The sequence below is a fragment of the Phaenicophaeus curvirostris genome, chromosome 20, assembly GCF_032191515.1.
Source record: "Phaenicophaeus curvirostris isolate KB17595 chromosome 20, BPBGC_Pcur_1.0, whole genome shotgun sequence".
In the NCBI taxonomy this organism is placed as follows: domain Eukaryota; kingdom Metazoa; phylum Chordata; class Aves; order Cuculiformes; family Cuculidae; genus Phaenicophaeus; species Phaenicophaeus curvirostris.
The window spans coordinates 10,904,697-10,926,336 of record NC_091411.1 but is presented as its reverse complement, the minus strand read 5'-3'; the positions used below and the strand labels follow the sequence as shown (position 1 = coordinate 10,926,336).

At 47.5% G+C, this 21,640-nt stretch overlaps 2 protein-coding genes across 2 annotated transcripts; one reads left to right on the top strand and one right to left on the bottom strand.

The window, feature by feature from the left end:
- The first annotated feature begins 1,699 nt into the window (after window positions 1-1,699).
- On the top strand, window positions 1,700-10,050 carry PSMD5 (proteasome 26S subunit, non-ATPase 5). The gene is made up of 10 exons (XM_069873347.1): window positions 1,700-1,905; window positions 3,056-3,200; window positions 3,481-3,594; window positions 4,037-4,165; window positions 4,531-4,640; window positions 5,006-5,148; window positions 5,619-5,810; window positions 6,646-6,755; window positions 7,411-7,551; window positions 8,021-10,050. The coding sequence occupies exons 1-10, from the start codon at window positions 1,733-1,735 to the stop codon at window positions 8,276-8,278; spliced, it is 1,515 nt and encodes a 504-aa protein (XP_069729448.1). The 5' UTR covers window positions 1,700-1,732; the 3' UTR covers window positions 8,279-10,050.
- A 1,449-nt stretch (window positions 10,051-11,499) lies between these two features.
- B3GALT9 (beta-1,3-galactosyltransferase 9) lies at window positions 11,500-20,876 on the bottom strand. Its single transcript, XM_069873608.1, is given in 4 exon segments — window positions 11,500-12,734; window positions 13,191-13,337; window positions 13,339-13,374; window positions 20,823-20,876. Coding segments are annotated over 4 exon segments (1,338 nt in total). The 3' UTR covers window positions 11,500-11,633.
- Between the last annotated feature and the right edge of the window lie 764 nt (window positions 20,877-21,640).

The window sequence follows — 21,640 nt, the reverse complement described above, 5'->3', positions numbered from 1 at the left end:
CTGCTCAAAACCTCACCCCAGGATCTGATGGGGAAACCTTTCCCAAACATCTGATGGAGAAACCTCTCCCCAATACCTGATGGAGAAATCTCTGCCCTGCATCTCCTGGAGAAACTGCTCAAAACCTCTCCCCAATACCTGATGGAAAAACCTCTCCTCAATACCTGATGGAAAAACCTCTCCTCAATACCTGATGGAGCAACCTCTGCCCAGCATCTCCTGGAGAAACCTCTCAAAACCTCTCCCTGGGATCTGATGGAGAAACCTCTCCTCAATACCTGATGGAGAAACCTCTGCCCAACAGCTCCTGGAGAGGCCTCTCCCCAGTATCCAATGGGGAAATCTCTGCCCAGTGTCTCCTGCAGAATCCTCTCCTCAATGCCTAATGCAGAAACTTCTTCCCAATATCTGCTGGAGAAATTTTTCATGAGCATCTGATGGAGAAAATTCTCCTGAATATCTGCTGGAGAAATCTCTCCCCAATATCTGATGGGGAAACCTCTGCCCAGCATCTCCTGCAGAATCCTCTCACCAGCATCTGATGGGGAAACCTTTCCTCAACATCTGGAGAAATCTCTCCTGAACACCTGCTGAAGAAATGTCTCCCTAATATTTGATGGAGAAATCTCTCCCCACTATCTGGTGGAGAAATCTCTGCCCAACAGCTCCTGGAAAAAACCTCTCCCTGATATCTGATGGGGAAATCTTTCCCCATTATCTCCCGGAGAAACCTCTTCCCGGTATCTGATGGGGACAATTCTCTCCAATATCTGGAGAAGCCTCTCCCCAAAACTTGATGCGGAAATTGCTACCCAGCGTCTCCTGGATAAATCCGTCCACAGCATCTGCTGGAGAAATCTCTCCCCTGCATCTGCTGGAAAAGCCTGTCTGCAACATCTAAAGAAGATACCTCCCCAGGGTCTGATGAAGAAACCTCTCCACAACATCTCAAGGAGAAATCTCTCCCCAACATCAAACAGAGCAAACTCTGTCCCTCTGCTTCTCTCTGGTGGGACCCCACCTGGACCCCTAGGTTAAGTTTTAGAGCCTTCAGCCCAGGGAGGACATGAATCCACTTAGACGGGATAGAAAGAAGAATGTTTTTAAAGTGTGTGTGGGGAAGATCAGGCTGCCCAGAGCAGCGGTGGCTGCCCCATCCCTGGAGGGGTTCCAGGCCAGGCTGGATGGGGCTTGGGGCCCCTGATCCAGTGGGAGGTGTCCGTGCCCATGGCAGGGGGTGGGACTGGGTGGGTTTTGAGGTCCCTTCCAGCCCAAACCATCCCATGGATGGGGCTTGGAGCCCCTGAGGCAGTGGGAGGTGTCCCTGCTCCCGGGGTGGCCCTGGGTGGCCTTTGAGGTCCCTTCCCGCCCAGCCCGCGCGAGGCGCCTGTGAGGCGAAGCCCCGCCCCGCATTGCCCAATCAGAGCGGAGGGACCTTGGCCCCGCCCCCTCTGCCCCGCTTTGTCCAATCAGAACCGAGTAGGCCTGGCTCAATCCAATCAGAGATAAGGGGGCGTACTCATTACCCTGTCAATCAAAGCGGACGATGCATGGCCCCGCCCCCTCCGCTCACCTTGTCCAATAAAAGCACAAGGGGGCGGGCCCCGCGCCGCTCTGTCCAATCAGAGCGGGGAGGGCGGGGCGCAGCCCCCATTTTGTCTCGGCGGAGGCGGAAGCGGCCCCTACGCGGGCGGGGTGCTGGGTGCGCGCGGCGCCGCCCCCGCGGCCCAAGATGGCGGAGGCGGTGTGGGAGCTGCTGGAGCGCGCGGCGCGCCGCCCGGCCCCGCCGGAGGAGCTGCGGTCCCTCCGCCTCGCCCTGCAGGGCCTGCCCCCCGCCGCCCTCCGCCCCCGCCTCGCCGAACGGCACCTCACGGCTCTCTTCGACCTCCTCAGCGCCGGAGACCGGTGAGCGGCGGCCGCCTCCCTGCTCCCTTTGCCCCTTGCTCCCCCCTCGTCCCCGGCGCTGAGGCGGGGAGCGGACCGTACCCTCCCCTGCCTGCAGGGATCGGGTTTGGTTAGAAAAAATGGACTATCTTTGATTTAACTTATTACTCATCTACTTATTTATAGTCTTTAAAAGCTACAATGTCCCTCGGGCGGCGTATGTCCTTTCAAACCGCTTTTCCCACCCCTGGCTCGTTCATTTGATTCAAATCAGACAGAGGTGGCTCCAAATTACCAAGATTTTTGATGTTTGTGAAGCCCACAGTATGATAATTAGTTGCTATGACAGCTAAATTACTGTTTCGTTTACGTATTTATATTTTTTGAAAGCTAGAATGTCCCTCTGACACTATTTTTTCTTTCAAACTGCTTTTCCAACCACTGCTCGTTCTTTTGATTTATGTCAGACAGAGCTGGCTCTGAATTAGCAAGATTTTTGACTGTTGTGAAGTTCACAATGCAATAAGTAGTTGCTACCACAAAAGTGGAGTATTTTTAATTTAAGCTAAAGTTGAGTTCAGTTTCATCTACGTAATTATATTTTTCTGAAAGCTAGAATGGCCCTCTGACAACATGTTTTCTTTCAAACACTGTTATTTCCCCAGATACTGCACGTTCTTTGAGATAATCTTGTGTTAAGAATGTGTTAACATCTTGTATTAGTGTCTTGTGTGAAGTATGTTCTATGCTGAACAAATATCTTCTACAGGCATCGATTGTTGCAGCCTTTCCCCATCTCAAAGACAAGGTCAGACAGGCAGCTCATTCCAAAGCTCCAAATTAGCAAGAGTTTTGACTGTTGTGAGCTTCATTATATCATTAAAATTGGTCCTTGGAAAGTAACAGAATATGAATAAGATTTCTGGGAAAATCTATACGTATGGTTGTAAGTGGGCAATACGCTCTGTCACCAGCTCTTGTCTCACTGTGCAATTGGAGATCACTCCTTGTGTTGCCCAGGCCTGATTAAAGGGTGCTTGCTTTCTAAAACTGCAAAACAAGTCTTGGAGAGTTTATTTGCCAGCGTTTTTTGTATTAAAGACTGGCCTAGCTGAGCATATCAGTGGTGTCTCCCTCCTGAAGGGCTTGGTTTTATCTCTCTCCTGCCCAGGGAGCAGGTGTCTGCCTGTGTTTCCATCCTGGAGAGGCTTCTTCCGGCCCTGGACCCCCTCTACATGATCCAGAACCTCAGAGAAGAGCTTCAGAAAGGGCTTTTCCACCCTGATGACTCTGTGAAGATCCTCACCATATCACAGGTACGGGGTTTTTCTCTAGGAAGTGGAGGCAGAGCTCTGTCTGAGCCAGGCTGAGTTAGTCCTAATCAGCTACTGCTGTTCTGTGGCCTCATTTGTGAGAAAAGCACCACATTGAGTTTTATTTACAGGAATTGTGCTCTTACACACTTATACTTTTGGATAAAAGTAGCTCAAAAAGTGCTACTTCTGTGTGGGTGGCTGTTCCACTTTTTTAATATCCTTCTAGTGAAAACAGTTTGCTTTAATGCTATTTTCTGTAATTATTTAATCATGTCTTTAGGTTGGGAGGATTGTTGAAAATTCAGATGCTGTTACAGAAATTCTAAACAGTCCTGAACTGTTGCGACAAATAATAAATTGCATTGGTGGAGAGAAAATAGCAGTGGCTAAAGAGGTAAACCTTGCTTTCTTTTTTCCTCCTTCTACAAACTGATGTAGACACTGCACAAAATGCCTTTCCTGCTGTGTCAGAGATGACAGCCTCAGGTCTTTGAAGAAAAGAGAGCTTGTGTTGCTTGAAAGATGCTACTAGTTTGTAGGTGCCCCAAGATCAGAAGTTATTGATGTGATAGAAACTTTAGAACTGTTACCTTCCAGTAGCTCTCAATGCCAAAGTGAACTCAGATCTGAGTTTAAGGCCAGAGACTTGTATTGCATTCACTGTAACTGGCTCTTGTCAGTGATACAGTAATTCTTGTTGAAAAGCCAATTGCAGTTGAAATTCTAGCTGTGTGACATGATTTAGCCCGTTAGTTTTACTGTTCCTTACTAAGTCAGATCATCTTGAATTTTCTTCTCCGTTTTTCTTATAAGAAGTTTATGGTTTTTGTTTGCAGGCCATCAAATCTCTCTCAAGAATAGCACAGACGCAAGAAGGCTTAGAGGCTTTATTTGTGAGCAGTTTGTTGAGTGACTTGAAGAACGTCATGGCAACAAGTGATATTGTTCGATATAGAGTGTATGAGGTAGGAATGCGATCAGTGTTAACATTTGAATGACACGATACTGCTGTTGAACTGTTTCTGAATTGCAGCCTGTTTTTTATGGCTTGCTTCTAAATTAGTGTTCATCATGGCTTTACAAACTTTTGGGCTCTGAAGAAAAGGTGACTGTGAATGGAAATCAAATGGATGAGCTGTAAACTTGGAACTCTGTATGAACTTACTTGTTCCAGGCAAACATTTAGGTTAATTATGAAAACGGTCATGAAATTCTAGATTTAACATATAAATTGCTAGTCAGCCTACTCAGTTGTATATGGCATTACAGTGAATTGCTACCGTTATAATGTTTTTATAAACCGTCCTCTTTTTTCTGTGCTTGTGTTCAGTTAATTGTTGAGATTTCTTCAGTGTCAGCAGAATCGCTAAATTACTGTGCGAAGAGTGGATTAATATCGGAGTTAATTGGAGAGCTGACTGGAGATGATATGCTGGTCAGGTATGTTGCTAGATGGGATTTTCCCTGTTGTTAAAATGCTGATGTACAGTCTTAGCATAACCTTCTTTAAACATGTTTGTGGATTTCTTGTGAAACCCTTTTCAAGAAAACACTTTTTCTGTCTCTTCTTAAACAGCTTTGAGTGTAAAATACTGTACGTTTAAATCTGAGAACCAACAGTACAGTTAAAGGAAAGTAGCTGAGTGAGCTTGGAGGAGGATTGGACAGTTTGAGGTAGTTTTGGGTTTGGGTTTTTAGTTGTTTTGGGGTTTTTTTTTTGTTATTTTTTCCTGTTATTTTCTCAATCACAGAGTACTTCAAAACCCCATCTGAAGTAGGCCAAAACAACTGTTTGTCTGTTACAGAGCGACGTGTATAGAGATGGTGACCTCGCTGGCCCATACTCCCCATGGGCGTCAGTATCTTGCTCAACAAGGAGTTATCGATAAAATCTCGAACATCATCGTTGGTGCAGAGTCTGATCCTTTCTCGGGCTTCTATTTGCCAGGTTACATAATGCATTTGTTGTTTCTGGTGTTTACTGCTTGCTTTTATTAATGAGTTAAACTGAGAGGATTATTAAGTCTCTATTTTGGAAGCTCATGCTAATTTTTTAATATGGGAAACACATGTGTTGGATCTGTACAAAAAATGCTGAAGGACAGGCATGTGTTCAGTGTTGCAGTGGGGGTACAGGTAGGCTCTGGAGAGACTCTGCTGTAGATTGAATTTTGTGTTATTGTAGTGTAGGGTTTTTGTGAATTCAAGAACACAGTCTATGTCATGAATTAAGTAGCCTCCAAAATACTGGTGTGTTCCTTAGCTCTACCCTTATTCCAGTGCCTTTTACAAACAGTTTTCAGATTTAATAACACTAATTTAGCAGTGAAAGAGTTGTACAGTAACATATGTTTAACGTGATATTGCTAAAGTTATTGTTCCTCTGTGCTGAATGGTTTTGTTGTCTTGTTCTCTCAGGATTTGTTAAGTTTTTTGGGAATCTGGCTGTTGTAGACAGTGCGCAGCAGATCTGTGAACGATACCCTGTCTTTATGGAGAAAGTCTTCGAAATGGCAGAAAGTCACGATCCGACCATGACTGGAGTGGCTGTGGACACACTGGGAATCCTGGGATCAAATGTGGAAGGCAAACAGGTTTTAGAGAAAACCAGTTAGTATTTTTTTTTGTTCTTTAATAAAACTTTCTCGGTATGTCATAATATACAAGAGTGAAGTGGTTTGGTATAATAAAAACTGAGTGTATTTATCTAATGAACAAGTGTGTTTGGAGAGCTATAGTATAGCAGGTAAGGTGTCTGGCCAGGCATGGCAGTGTGAATGCCTGGCAGCTAGAATTCTAGTATTGCAGGCATGATTTGAATTATTCTTTTCTAGTGAGCTGCAGCATATAAATTACCATTAGTCATGTTATTTCAGAATACTGTTTCTACCGTTTTCATGACCTCATCACGGTTAGAAACATATGAACTATTGTGTAATGATGCTTTCTGTAAAGACTGTGTTGTTTTTCTTAACATAAAACTGTTCAGAGGATTCAAAATAGATGCTGGGCTTCTTGCTGCTAGTCCAAACTTTGGGTTTTTTTGAGTGAAAATCTGTCTCAGTGGATATCTGTTGAAGCATTATAGCATGTGACTGAAGATTTTGAATTACAAGTGCAGTAGGGTCCACACTTCCCTGGATAACTGAGTCATCTGTGATGCAACTTCCTTTTTGTAAGTTTAGATACACAGGAGAATTAACATAAAAGGTTTCACAGAATCACAGAATAACCAGGTTGGAAGAGACCCACCGGATCACCGAGTCCAACCGTTTGTATATGTCTATCTTAGACAAATGTGAAGCAAAGAGAATCTTACATTGCTTTTCATTGCAGTACGTCAAAAAGTTGCCTTTCTCAGATTTAATGTGACTGACAGGTAGCTCTGTATTCCTGTAAAGATCTGTCTGAATTAATGCAAAGCACTTTGTTTTTATTTTCAAAGGAACCAGATTTCAAAATCTGTTAAACAGGATAGGGCACCAGGCAAAGAATGCCCCCACCGAGTTACGTCTTCGATGCTTGGATGCGATTTCATCTCTTCTTTACTTGCCTGTAAGTTTGTGGTTTGGTTTGTTGTGGATTTTGTTTGGTTTTTTTAAATCTACAAGAAGGAAATTATTGTGCACCTCACTGATTGTGTGAAGACCTTTTGCAGTGTCCAGCTTAGGTAGAAGTGGTAACTTTGTAGTGTTCAGAGTCATTAACTTCACTGTTTTGAAATTCCCTGGTTTATTTGTTTTCTGTAAAGCTTGTGTTTATTTGTAGGAAGCCAGGTGTTCTGCAGTCTGTTTATAAAACGTGAAATTAAGACAACATTGGCAAGGGAATCGGAGGAAGCAGTTTAATTTTCTTGGGCTTTAAGAGGAATAGTGCTGAACTGCTCTAATCCCTCTGTATGTTGTTTAGATCCAGTGATTCTGGTTTTAGTAGTGTAGCTGTAAGGGACCGAGTAAGCCATTTTCATATCTCAGCCCAGTGCTTATCTTGTGTTTTGAAACCAATGTATTTAAATCCATCCTCCAAGCTAAATGAAATACAGAAAGCCATTTTTTCCTTCATGAAAATAGGTTGAAAATGTAGACTCTTTGAGCTTAATCTACTGGTGACTTGTTTAAAATAACTTCTTTAACTATTGAACGTGTACTCCGGACCTGAAAGCTTTTCATAACCCTAACCAAACTCTCATTTTTGTACATGCTGTGTGTAGCCAGAGCAGCAGACAGAAGACCTTCTAAGGATGACTGAATCCTGGTTCGCATCCTTGTCCAGCCAGCCGCTGGAACTTTTCAGGAGCATCAGTACTCAGCCATTCCCTGATCTCCACTGTGGGGCTTTGCGGGTATTTACTGTAAGTGCTTTTTGTTTAGTCAAGTAGTGAATTGTATTGCCGTTCAGTCTCGGGTTTTTAAGTGAATGCTACAGAGTTCTTGTTGAAGCCTTGAAACATTCAAATTCTTCATTGTGACCATTTAAATAATGCAGCAGACACGTTATGTCTGTAGTGCTTATTTTCTTATAAATTGGAGACAGCAAAAAAAGCAACAGCTGTGTGCTGGGATGCCACTTCAATGTCAGGGGCAGTGCTGTGATAATTCACTTAAGACTTTAAAGATAAGCATTGAGCTACTCCTTCTACAAGGTTAAACCCTGCCGCTCAGTTTGAGCAGTGGTTGTGCAAATACTATGTAGAATGAATATCCCATTTCATTTTTTTCTGTTCCTTGGCTGTTTGTGTAACAGCTTCCTGTGTAACTGGTTTTTTGATTTTTAAAATGGGGTGTATCCCCCCCTCTCTCCTCTTTTGTCTTCATCTTTAGGCTATTGCAAATCAACCATGGGCCCAGAAGTTGATGCTTGACAGCCCCGGGTTTGTGGAATACATAGTAGACAGATCTGTGGAGCCCGACAAAGCCTCAAAGGATGCCAAATATGAACTGGTTAAGGCTCTTGTAAACTCTAAAACTATCGCGGAAATCTTTGGCAATCAGTATTACCTGAGGCTCAGGGCCTACCTGCATGAGGGCCCCTACTATGTTAAGGCAGTTTCTACTACAGCCGTGGAGGGAGCAGAATAATGTTGTTGGTGTTTTGGTCCTCCTTGTTGCAAACCATGTTACTGACGTGTGCGTGTAGACTCCCTGCACTGGAGTCTTTTGGTTGTCTCTTTAAAGGAATTTGAAGCACTTTGACTTTGAAATGAGTCATAAAAATGAATCAAAACCTATAAGGCACAGGATAATTTCCCACAGAATGTCGTGGCAGAAGTTCTTTGTGCCCTCATGAGATGGGTACCCAAGGTAAGAGCTCTGTTAACCGTGGGCTGTGTCTTATTTTGCAGAATTTATCAGTGTTTAGTTAAACTGATTGTGGGTTTGGAGTTCCTACCATGTTATCTCAATAGATCACCATTCAGTTAAAAACAGACACCAAAACACCTCAAGATTTGTAACCTGATGCTGCCACAGTTTTTTTTTTTTAATGTTTTTATATCTGCTGAAGCTGGCACTTGGGTGGAATGTGCTCCTTCAGCCAGTTCTGTTCTATCAGAAACCCTGTTGGTAAGAACAAGCTTGTAACATTCTGTCCACATGAGGGAGTATGAACTGGGTTCTCTTCTGTTTTCAGATTGCTGGATATGTTTTGCTTGAATAAAAATCCTGAATATTGTTTACATTTTATGCTGAGGATGAAAAAAAAGCTTTTAGCCCTTTTAAAAACAAGTGAATACAGGCTCTAGTGTACAAAAACTAAACTGGGAGCTTTGTCTCCCTCATTTACTGCAACTTTGTACGGCAGCTTGGTTTACTCGCTCAAGGGGAGCATGAGCTGTGGCACTACAAATCTATTTCAGAACCAAATCTTAACTTGTTTACACTATTTTTTAACAGCTAAGGTGTTGTTTTTTTTTTTAGTTTTAGATGTTATGTAAAAAGCATATGATTTTAGTTGCCTGAGTTAGAATGAAAGGGATAAGAAGATGAAGCTTTTGTGTTTAAGGGTCTGAACTGAATTAGGTGGATGGAAATGTTGTACCTCAAGTTGTGCACCTTCCTCTGAAGGTGGTCACCTTGGTGCAGGTGAGATGCAGGAGTGGCTGGGCCACTGCTCACTCTAGAGACACGTGATGTGTCTGGGTCTGTGAACGAAGACCACAGTGTGCTTCATACAAGAGGCTTATGTTATTTTTGTTGAGGACATAAGCAACAAATCTGAGGAATAGCAGGGGAAGGGCATAATAAAACATAAAATTAGTACTTTTGGGGTTATTTTAGTAGTGTATCAAGGTAGAGACGCCTCTATGGAAAGTACTTGTCCCATGTCCCTGTGCTGCCAAGTGAAGCAGGATGATCTCGTCATGGTAACTTTTTTCTTGCTTGTAGCAGCTTTGAGCTGCAGCAGAGGTGGTGGTTTTGCCTGCCAAAAATTGCTGGCAAGGAGTCAAAGTGGGCTTAGGGCTCAGAGGAGTCGGGTGGTTGGGAAGATCCTTTAATGTTTAATAAGTTATGAATGCAGTTGATCTGCCTTGTTGCCTATGATCTAATATGTACAGAAGTTGTCATCCAACATTATGCTTCTGCTGACGCTTTCATCCGAGATGTGCATAATAAACATCTGCTAGTGGGAAACGCAGTACACAGCGTCTCATTTGTGAACAGAGAGCACGGAAGCTGCATGAAACCCGTCTCCAGAAAAAACACAAAAGCACTAAGAAGGAAATGAAGAGAGTATCGAAGTCCTTAGTTTGTACTCAGATCGGACAGTTCAGCTTTGTTATTTTAGGTGACTGTTCTCATAGCTGTGTATGAGCTGTGTACTAAAATCTCAGTAAAAGAAATCAATCTGTAAACCTTTTCTGCAATTCATGAGTCTCTTCCCTGTGTGTTTTCAGCTGTTGCTTTTGAAGGCTACTCTCTATGCTAAATCTTTAGCATTTGCTTTGCATGGTACACTTGCCAAATACAATATTTTAGAATATACAGAGATGGCAAAGGGATTTCTTTATGTATGCGCTTATGCTTTATTTTGTTGAGCTTGGAGCTCAATGTTCTGATTAATTGATCAGATGCTTACCCCTAATTATTCATGTGTAGTTCCCTGCCCATCTGGCATATCTCCATGTGATTTACTTGTTGCTGGTGTCTTTGTACAATGGAAAAATTAAGTGTGGTGTCCCCAGCCTGCCCCTCTTCCCCAAATTAATCAGTGGAGATAGTTGAGTTAAAACCAGAAATGGAATGGTGGAGAGTGAGAATTGAGATAACACGCTAAACTTGGAACCATAGAATGGTTTGGGTAGGAAGGGACCTTAAAGATCATGCAGTTTTGCCCCCCCTGCCATGGGCTGGGACACTTCCCACTGGATCAGGGGCTCCAAGCCCCATCCAACCTGGCCTTCAACACCTCCAGGGATGGGGAAGTGCTCTTGTGAATTTGATGAACTTGGTTTTAAAAAACCAAAACCCCAAACCAAAATGCATTGGGAGTATGAGGTGCTAAGAGGCATGATTTAGTGTTTGATAGGAATGGTTGGATGTGGTGATCCGGTGGGTCTCTTCCAGGCTGGCTATTCTCTGATTCTATGACTGGTTAACAAGCAGTGTAACTTGGTATTTGAGAACTCTGGATCCTTTGGAGCACATATCCTGCAGTCAGAGCTGCAAGAGTGGTGCTCTCAAAGGTGTCTGTCAGGACTGTGGAACAAACCTGTCTAGCTATTCTTTGTGCTGCTGGAAGAGCTCATATGGAAGACTTAATCTGGAGGGGGTAGGTGTGGGTAAGGTGGCGTTATGTGGCTGACTTCAAATTTGGGGGATTTTCGCATTTGGAATAAGGCTGGTGTTAGCAGCACAGTGCTGAATTTGTGCTGGCTTCACTGCTGGTGCTGCTTACAGCATAACATGACGGAGTTGAGCTGCTTGTGTCAGTGCGTTTTGGGTGCCACGACTGACAGAAATACAAGATTGTTGGACAGGTAAGTGGGATTTCTTATCTAGAATCCCCCGTGGCTGTTTACCTGAGCAATTCCCGTGATGGTCCAATGCCTGTTCCCTAGTTCTACTGGTGCTGTAGAACAGGCTGCTCAGAAGCAGCTCCCTTTGTCACTAAATACTTGAGAAGTAGGTGATGCCTCGCTTGATAGAAATGCGGATGGACTTTTGGCATAAAGTAAAGGACTTCAAAGGCCTGGAAAACAGTGGAGACAGACAAAGTTTCTTGGAATACTTTTTTTACTTGTGTGCATGCACTTGTAGGTGCTTAGGTAGCTGGAGTACATCCAGTTCTCTTGCGCCTGAAACAACCGTAGCGTTGAGAATTGATTTGCTGTTGAAAGGAAGAGAGCGGACTGAGAGGCGATCGTTACTACTGGGGGTGAGCAGGAGAGAGAGGCTGGTAAAGGAAAATTGAGGCCTTCTTCACAGAAGTTAAGTCTTAATTGGTGAAATGAAGAACCTCGTTTTTAATTCTGTCGAAATTAAACTGTTTGAACTTATCAATGTAGGTCAAAACCCTGCAGGACACCAGACTGTAGTAAGTTTCCAATAAGGAGCAATCCTTCCCATCGCTTGTTTCCCTCCAGTCTTTATATAACTCTTCCTCTCTCATGTTGGAAGAGGTGAAAATGAATTTATAGCAGCATCGATTGTAGCTGATGTGCTTTTCCCCAGAAAACCGAGAGCTGTGAATGGGAGTGATGCCAGCTTTTTTAGCACAGATTCCAACAAAGATATCAGGGGGCACTGAAACCGGCACCTCCTTGGAGGCCACGTAGACCTTGCGAGCGACATCCTGGGACATGACGAAAGCGCTTCCATCGCAGTAATCTGGGTAAAATTCTTCTGAGTATTGATGGAGGGGAACAAAGCCAGGGCTCTCGGGGTCTCTGTCGGGCTCTTCTTGGGGAATGACCCTCCCGATGTAAATGTCCTCTAGCTGCGTTAAGCTAAGCAAGTATCCAACCAGGCTTGGAATACCGACAAACATGTCTTCATCTGTTTTTAGAATATACCTTGCATGGGGACAGAAAGTCACTGTCCACTCCACGCTCATCAACATCTTCTCTGTCTGTGTCTCGGGAGAATCGATGAAGCTGCCTTCAATAATGTCTCTGTGCTTTTGAGACTCTTCATTGATCTCCAGCTGGGTGGTTACCAAAGCTGACTTTCCTAAAGCAAACAGAGTAAGGACAGCATAACCTCTGGCGTCTGTCACGTTGCCCCATGTCTGCCTGATCACGTTGCGCCATGTCCTGTTTTCTGGGCTACTGCAGACAAGAACGAGCAAAAATATCTCTTGGTCGGGGCATGTTGCTTCACTGCTGACAGTGAGAGAGAGATTGGCCTTTAGAGGATCCAAATCTAGCTTCCTGGCCCTCTCCCTGATTTCAAGAGCCTTTGCGTCGGTGTAAGAAAGAGGTAATGACCGCAGGAAGTATTCCTCCAGTAAATCTGCTCCAAAAAGCAGCATGTGGAAAAGCAAGACATTAAAGAGAATGAAGCACCACTGGTGAGTCCGGAGCCTGCAGAGTGTCGGCTGGGAAGAGAAGACAGGGATGCTGAATTCTCTTGCTACTAGAACAGAAAGGCTTTCCTTCATTTTATAATGCATTCATGCAAAACAGAACGACAAGTTTTAGACCATGATCTTTGTATTATTAGTGTGAGGCTTGCTTCCTCCCAGGGACTGAAGAAACCCTAACTCTTGTTGCACAGAGAGATCCTGAGCTGAGAAGGACATTACCATGCTGTAGTTTAGACTGCTCCTTTCTATGCATCCATGCATGCAATTACTGAAGAATAACTCGCTATTAATATTTTCTGACTGTTTTTAATCTGTTACTGAAGGTCTGAAATGCTAAGGAGGACCTGTGATGTTAAAAAGCCTCGTGGAAGCCAACAGGGTAAGAAGCCAAAGCTCTCATCCTCTGTCCCGGAGGGAATAGCCTCGTGCAGCCTCTGCTGCGGCTGAGCAACGAGCCGAAACACTTACCTGCATGGTGGTGGGGGATCTCCCCGCAGCAGGGTCTGCGTTCGCGGCAGAGGCAGTTTCTCTCCGGCAGTGTCTGGATCTGGGTCTGCGGGATTGAGTTACTGCCTGGTACCCAGAGACAGTGGCTTCCACCTCACCGGTGGGTGGGGAGGAAAGGTGATCCCGGGGGATGATCAGGTTGCAGCTGCGTAAAACACAAAGAAAGCACAAGTCTATCCTTTCCCTTTATTAATTTCTGATGCTTGGGGTTTGGCACCTGGGGAGTGACTGAGCAGGGAGAGTGATGCCCAGGGGCTCTCCCTGTGCTGGGATGCAGCTCTGGGAGCTCTGACCCCACTCCAGGGGCCTTGCTTGGGTGTCAATTACTTCTGGACCCAAGGAAGATATAGGGCATCATTTAGTAGCAGGTACGCTTTCAGCGAGACCCTCAGAGCGAGGGGCTCTGCAGGCAGAGGGCTTGTGGCCAGGAGGCTGGGAACGTTAATGATTGGACTCAATGATCCGGGAGGTCTTTTCCAATCTAGTAATTCTGTTTTGAGCTGTTCCCCAAGCTCTTGCTCCTCCAGCATCCATTTACTAGAGCAGGGGTGTGAACCCTGGTGAGCTGTTTTGAATGGTCCTTTGCTTTCTGTCCTCGTGTCATTCTGGGGTTTTAAATGACTCTATGGATTTATGCTTTTGCGGTGGTTGCGTGTCTTGAAGGGCTGTGCTGATCCACCCCTGGAGAAGCTCCTGCCTTTGGTGGTGGCCTCGGTGTGTTGATGTTGGAGCCGAGTGGGCTGGGGAGCCCCAGGGGACTGGAAGTGCTGGAGGGGGAAGTGCCCAAGACACCGCAAACAGGATGGAGGTGTCAGCAGGGTGAGAGTGAAGTCTGCGGCCGGTCTGTAAGATGTGGGTCCTGCAGAGCACTGAGGGGAGAGGGGCTGGCGGGTCCCAATCAGCCCCTTAGGGAGGGCGGGTGGAGGGGCTGGAGGATGGCAATGATGCTGTTCGATGGGCAAATTGTGCTGGGAGGTGTCAGCCTGCGTCAGCAGGAGCCTGGAAACTCCAGATGCCACGTCAGAGCAGAGAGACTGAGATTTTGGTTAATTTTCAATGAATTTCTTGTAGGTAAGGGTGCATTTCTGTCACTGCATCCTGGGGTGCAAGGGCACAAAAGGAATGCAGCGCTGCTATAGTTGCCTTAGCTGCGTGCCTTGCCAGGGTGTGAGGCTCTGACCACTGCAATACTCCTTGAAGCATCCTTAGAGGAGCCTTTTCCACCCAAATGTCCCTGGGAGATGGAGAAGAGTGTTGGGAAATCTGGGTTGACGCAGGGAGCAGCTGCAATTACAGAAGAAACCGGGTCCCCAGAATGTGGTCATGGTTTGGAAGTGCCTTCTGCCCCTCTGAAAGGTGCCCTGAGCACACACTGTGTGTGTCCCAACGTGGACATCGGCTTTAGGCTCTCCAAGAACAGGGAAAACTCCTTTTGCAAAGCTTCTCTGTCAGCTGGGCTACAGCTTCTTCACAATCGTTGTAACCCCTGCAGAAGTTGTGCTTTGAAGCTTGGCAAGCTGTCAGCATGGGAAGTGTCAGTTAAATGTGTTCCCTGAACTAAAAAGCTAATAAGGAACTATTTTTCATGTATAATAATACAGCACTATAGCCCCAGATACTCATTCTGGGGGGGGAAAAAATCCCTCCTTTGTAGATGCTCTGTCTCCAGCTAAACCATTTAATAAGCAAATAAATACTGGCATCTGAAACCACTTCCATTACAAATATTGGCTTTCCCAGTTGTGAGTTTTTAGAATAATAACGAAACCCACATGTGTATCATCCCTGTTGCAATTACGCGCAGCGTGGTGCTCGCAGCGCTTCTCAAGCCATTTCTTCAGCACTGCTCTGCGGTGGCGGCAGGAGCTTCAAACGGTCGCTGACAGCACGTGTGAGGTTAACGCCATCCAACCGCAGCCGGGGCGTGGGCAGCTCTCGGACGCGGCGTTTTGTTTATCCGAAGAGCCTGGTCGAGTCCCACTGGGAGAAAGATGAGGAACAGAAATGAAAAGACTGCTGAAGGGAAAAACAACTCATCTGTGAATGCCACGAGCACCGTCAGCTCTCGGGGGGGTTTGCCAAGGGGTGATCCCTCGATTGCCTTTAAAACCCGAGGCTTCAGGCAAACACTGGGCACTGGCAGAGGCTGCCCAGGGAGGGGGTTGAGTCCCCTTCCCTGGAGGGGTTTAAGGGACGGGTGGATGAGGTGCTGAGGGACGTGGGTTAGTGATTGATGGGAATGGTTGGACTCCATGATCTGGTGGGTCTCTTCCAACCTGGTGATTCTATGATAATGCATGACAGCTCATGCACGACCTTATTGACCTTTTCAGATGGGTAAAATCAGACGCATTCAGCGAAAACATCACCCCCTGTGAAATCCGAGAGTGAATTCGGTACCGTGGAGTGGCTCGAGCCAGGTCAGTCTGGGGGAAGAAGCACTGTTCCTACAGCTTCACTCAAACCCTGATGAATTAGGAAAAAATTCTTCACAGAAAGGGTCATTGGGCACTGGCAACCCCCAGGGAGGGGGTTGAGTCCCCTTCCCTGGAGGGGTTTAAGGCACGGGTGGACGAGGTGCTGAGGGACGTGGGTTAGTGTTTGATAGGAACGGTTGGACTCGATGATCCGGTGGGTCTCTTCCAACCTGGTGATTCTATGATTCTATGAATCTTGAAGGTATCAATTAAGGAAACAGCCGGGAAGCACGTTTTCCTGAGCCACAGGGCTATAATTTGCTTTACGTAGGATGTTTTCACATTTCCCTTAAACTTTATGTCCAAGCAAACCTCATCGTGGGAGCAGGGAGGTACCGATAACGCTGCAGATCTACCAAACAAACCGTAAGTGTTTAGATTGAAGGGTGTTCGGCATCTGGATTTGATTTCTTGGAGAGGGCAGGGCTCTGAACTCCCGTGATATCCGAAGAGAAAAGCAGAGATGTTTGCAGGGCTGTGGGAGATGCTGTGGAGCAGGACAAGCCCAGGGTGGGCAGCTGTGGCGCAAAGTGCTGCAGAGGAGCAGCTGTACCCGTAGCTTCTTATGTCTCTTAAAGTCTCCTGGCTTCCCTCCCAACAGGGTGAACATTTGGAAGGGGGGAGCAGAGCCTGGATTGTTTCAGTTCTGCTCGACTCCGCTTCATGAAAATGCGAAGGCTTTGGATGACGCACTGTTCGCTGGTGCAGGCGAGGAGGGGCGGATGGTGTTTGTTGGGGAAAACCAGTGAAAATTGGTTTTACCAATATAAATTTGTGCTAATATAAATTTGTTCCAATATATCAGCCCAAGCCGTGACTGCCCTGGGTGCCTGCGCAGTCGCTCTGTGCCCTGCATTATCCTTCCCTGCAAGGTGGACGCCCCTCTCCATCTCCATCACCATCGCGGCTGCTCCCAAAAGCTGGATTCATTCCTGCAGGCAGAATTTCAGCTCTTCCCTTGACTGCTCCTGCTCCAGCGATGTGCCAGATCCTGTTTGCGTAGCTCCCTGATGGGCAGATGGTTTTTCTTACTCAACAGCCTCTTTCCGTGAGGCGTTCCCCGTGCCCTCACGTGGCTGCTTGTTTTATTTTGAGGGTTGGAGACGACCCCTGTCACGAGGCATCGTCTGCCAGCTCCCCAGCCGGGATGCTCCTGGGAGCACAAACCCACCCCTGTGTCTCACACCCTCCTCAAAGCATCCCCTCTATTTCCATCCTGCATTTCGTGGTGTTTCACCAGCACACGCAGACCTGACAGTGCGAGGGTCTGGGAAGGGACTTGTCTGGTTTTTAATAACAGCATCGCTTGCGATAAATAAAAGGGAGAGGAATTGTTTTGGTCTTAGTCACCTAATAGCAATGTTTTTGCGTAAAGATGATTCAGCTCTTGCAGGCAGTTCTTCACCTTTAGTTCCCCATGAGGCTCGGGAGGTGATGGAGGAGGAGGCTTTATGAGCGTTACCCCGTGCGCCTTTCCTTTGGGGTTTGATATTTAATATTCCTTCGGGTGTTAAATGGAAGGAGAAAAAAACAAACTGACAGGCCACAGTGCTGGCACACAAGACAAATAAATCAGCCACCCCGGGTACACAGATGAGGGTGTCTTTTCTTCCTATTTAATAGCTCAGTTGACTAGGTTAAAAACACGTTTTTACAGCCAAGTTCCTCTAGCATTCATTTTTTCTTTGCATACATCAGTCTCGCAGTCATACAGCTCTATCTTTTTAATGGGTATGTTTGATTATTACTTCTGGAGTTTAATGACAGCTTTGACAACTAAGTACTGCTATATTTCTTGATAAAGACGGCTTAAATTCTCTGTGCGTTCCACAAGTGCTGCATTCAGCCTCAGAAATAAGGAGCTGAATGGAGAGAGCATTAGCTTGTGATAAATGTCGAGCTATGAGGCAGTGGGGCTCCAGCCCTTGGGCCAAACTGGTTCCCAAGAGTTTGTTCCCCTGCCAACACATCAATTGGGCAGAAAAATTGTCTGTTTTGCAGTTGACCAGAAGTTTTCCCCTTGTCGCTAATTTTCACTGTGTTTTATGCAGGTTGCTTGCCCTTCCACTCCCCGAAGTTCGACGCCGGCTGTGTTTGTGCCTGGCAAATCGAGATTTCATGTGAAATCCATTTGACACACGCAACATCTGAAGAGCTTGAGGCTTGAATTAAGCTCTGCTTTGATTAAATTCAGTCTGTGCTTTGACAATATTAGTGATGGGGAGCAGATGAGGTGTTGCTGTGCTCCACGGCCTCTTTAAAGCTGCAGTGATGCTGCAAGCTGGGGTGTTTCTTCTTTCTGGTGAGCTGGATCCTTAGGGGTGCGTGTGCTGTACCCACCAACACAAAGCTTTCCCAAAGTCACGAAGGGAAACGGGAGCTGAGTGCAGGTTCCAGAGCTCATTCAGTGCCCCAGCCCGTCCTTCCCAGGCTGGATGGATTCAGCTGCACTCCAGCGATGTGGAGCTGGGGCTGGGAAGGGACAAGGGGACCCTCCGATGTGGATCCTCACTTGGCTCCGGAGCCCCGTGCTGTGCTGGACTTGGGTAACGTGTTCCTCAGACGATGACTTTCTCCCTCTCTCGCTTCTGACTCATCCGCGTTACCTCCCACAGGTTTATTTATTGCTCCTTGAGACACAGAAACAGCAGAGTGGAGTCTCCAGTGCCAGCCCCCTCCTCGGGCAGCCGTGCCCTCTGCTCTGCCCAGCCCGGGGTGGGTCACAGATGGGGAGTTTTCCTCTCCTGGGAGCCCCACGTGAGCCTGGTTCTGCGATGGAGAACTCCTGTGCACGCACACGTGGCCGTGCCAGTGGCGCTTGGCACCCGCGAACGGCCTCGATTCCCGGGGTGCTGCGTGCTCCCTGCCCGGGCGGGACACCCACGCTGAGAGGAGGAGGCACGGTGTCCCAGTAGGTACGTGGAATCCTGTTTAATTTGGCTTTTTGTTAATGTGACTGTTGGGAAACAAGGAATTGTAGTGTTGATGAACATTAGGAAAAAGTTTTTCACAGAAAGGGTGATTGGGCAGTGTCCGAGGCTGCCCAGGGAGGGGGTTGAGTCCCCTTCCCTGGAGGGGTTTAAGGGATGGGTGGACGAGGTGCTAAGGGACATGGGTTAGTGATTGATGGGAATGGTTGGACTCGATGATCCAGTGGGTCTTTTCCATGATTCTATGATTTTGTTGAGCCAGACCTGTGTCCCCAAGATGCCAAATTGTTCCTTTGCCCGGAGTGCGGTTCTGCCTTCCCCTGTGGCTTTGGGAGTCCTGGGCAGGGGTGACAGCCTGCGGCATCTCTGGGGTTGAGTGGCTGAGCATGTGCCACATATTAATGCTTAAAGAGGATGATAAATCACAGCAGCTGGGAAGAAAAAGGTCTTGATCAAGTTAATGCTGTCTGGGACCCAAAAAACCTAAGAGTTTCCAGAGGGAAGCGATTTTTACTGCTATTGATCTCGGAAGAGTAGAGGCAAAGAGGTAGGGTGGTGCTCAGATGAACAGGTGGAAAAGGGAGAGCGTGAAGAGAGCCCTATAAATTACCTGGAGGCTGGAGACGATGCCTTGGGGAGGAGGGAGAGCACTCAGCTTTTCATGAAGAAAAGGAAGAGGTGTTTTGTGTTGCAATATGTTTCAGTGGGGGGAAAACACAGGATAAAAGCAGCCTCCTGATCTAGTGGGAAGAGGCAGGCGCTGCCGCAGCTGGAAACTGCACTCAGACAAATCCTCGTTAGGAGGAGGGCGTGTGGCTGACTAACGAACAAGCGAGGCAGCGTGTGTGGAAGCCACGGGAAAGAAGTGCCAAGGGAGGGAGATCTCAGCATCCAGAAATGCCTCCCTGGAGGACAGACGGACCCGGGGATGGCCACGGGTGTGATGCCATCGCTTCCAGTCGCTGGGGAAGGGCTGAGAGGACCAGGTCAGCGCCCCTGGGCTCCAGCAGAGCCAAGCATCTTCTGGCAGGGAGAGCATGAAGGAGTCCTACCTGGCACCGTGAGGGAGTAGGAATCCAATACGGACCCTGACCTTATCTGAAGGCACCCAGATCCCAAATCCATTCAACTATCTGGGCTCCCAACTTGAGTGTCAGCCTGTGCTCTGCTGAGCAGCAGAGGACGAAGGAGCAAGCTCAGCCTGGGGGCTGCCACTGCTGCCCTGCTGCTCAGTGTCAGAGGGTAAATAACCCCATCCCCTGGTTGTTCTCTGCTTACGATACACGTTGTGCCCTGAAAGAGTTCCTGGAGTTCAAGAATGACATGGCAAGAAAAAAAAAAAAGATGGGATGGTGGGTGGGTGGGGGCAACAAAGGAAGGAAGGAGGAGAGGAAGGAAGGAGGAGAGGAAGGAAGGAGGAGAGGAAGGAAGGAGGAGAGGAAGGAATTAATTTTCCTTTTTATTCTGCTAAATACAGATTATAAACTGGTTTGTTGTGGAGGATCCCATTCAGTGAGAGAGGAAGCCAAGGCTGCGAGCCCAGCGTGGCTGATCATACCCGAGCTGGGACCCCCCCATGCAGGGCTTCTCCTTTCTCAGGTAGGATCCCACCAAGTGCCACCCCCGGGACAGCTTGTCCCTGTGCAGCCAAGCCTCGGTGCCACCTGCTCCGTGGTGGGAGGCACCAGCACCCTTCCAGGCCCATCTCCGTGGCCCATCCATCGCGGGTGGGAGCGGGCTGACCGAGCTGCTCGAGCTGCAGCCTTTGGATGGGGACGTTCGCTTTCCTTCTGGCTCCCTCTTTCATTTTTTCATTTCTCTTTGCTTGCTGTCCCCACCCCCACCATAACTGTTTTAAATAATTCCTCCTCCTTATCACCCAGCATGTCAATACGCCGCTGTGCCGCCCACCCCTCTCCTCGCAGAGCCGCACGTTAACATTTCGCACCCGACAATGTGAGGCAATTAGTGAATGAAGAATAACTTTCCTACTTAGAAGCATGATGGGTCGGGAAGCATCACATGGATGGCTTGCACGGGGAGTATTAATTGCTTTTCTCTCAAATGACTTCTAGTGTAGGAGAGTCCATATGGAGAGAGAGGAGGAGGAGGAAGAGATGCTGCGGGAGAAACAAAGTCTCTGGTTCTAGCGAGAAGCGTAAATCCCGGTGCATCTGAGTGGGCACCTCCCGATGGAGCCGGAGGCTGCGGCAGCGAGCGGGCACCGTGTGCTGATGCATCACGCGAGGTCCAGGGCTCCCGGAGCTGTTGGAGAGAATCCTCTGCTGTGGAAGCAGTGAGGTCCTGGCCTGGGTGGCGTCCCCATCCCTTAGGGTCTGCTTGGTGTGGGTATTTTGGGTGGTAGAGGGGTGTTCCATGAGGCACAGAGCTGTCTGGCTACCCTGTTTTGATGGGAGCGTTTCCTCTGTAATCAACAGGACTCGCTGGGGATACCTGCTCACGCGTGCTGCCCCGGGGTTCTCCAGATGGTGACGTGCCGCGTGACAGTGTGATCGCTGGAAATGAGGTTAAAAAAGAGGTGAAAAAAGAGAGGAGCGTGCTAGAGCTGGGGCAGAACTGCTCCTCCAGGGCTTCGATGCCCCAGGGCAGGTGGGTGCTGGTCTCTTCTCCCAAGTGACAGGTGATAAGACAAGGGGGAACGGCCAGATTAGACATTAGGAAAGATTTTTTTTCACCAAAAGGGTCATCGGGTCCTGGCAGAGGCTGCCCAGGGAGGTGGTGGCATCACCATCCCTAGAGGTATCTAAGAGATGGGTAGATGAGGTTTAGTGGCAGATAGGTACGGTTGGGCTCGATGATCTCCGAGGTCTTTTCCAACCTGGTGATTCTGTGATTCTATGGCCACTCATGGCCCTGGGCCAGCGTGGGTGGTAGGTGTGCGGTGGGAGCCTGTAATGAGCCTGTGCCCGCAGCGGCTCGTCCAGCAGCATCAGCTCTGGGGCTCTTTGGGCTTGGCCACATCCTTATAGATTCATAGAACCAC

Coding starts and splice junctions, on each gene's coding strand:
- PSMD5 (XM_069873347.1), top strand. CDS start 1,733: ATGGCGGAGGCGGTGTGGGAGCTGCTGGAGCGCGCGGCGCGCCGCCCG. Junction 1,906..3,055: donor CTCCTCAGCGCCGGAGACCG/GTGAGCGGCGGC, acceptor TCTCCTGCCCAG/GGAGCAGGTGTCTGCCTGTG. Junction 6,756..7,410: donor CATCTCTTCTTTACTTGCCT/GTAAGTTTGTGG, acceptor TGCTGTGTGTAG/CCAGAGCAGCAGACAGAAGA.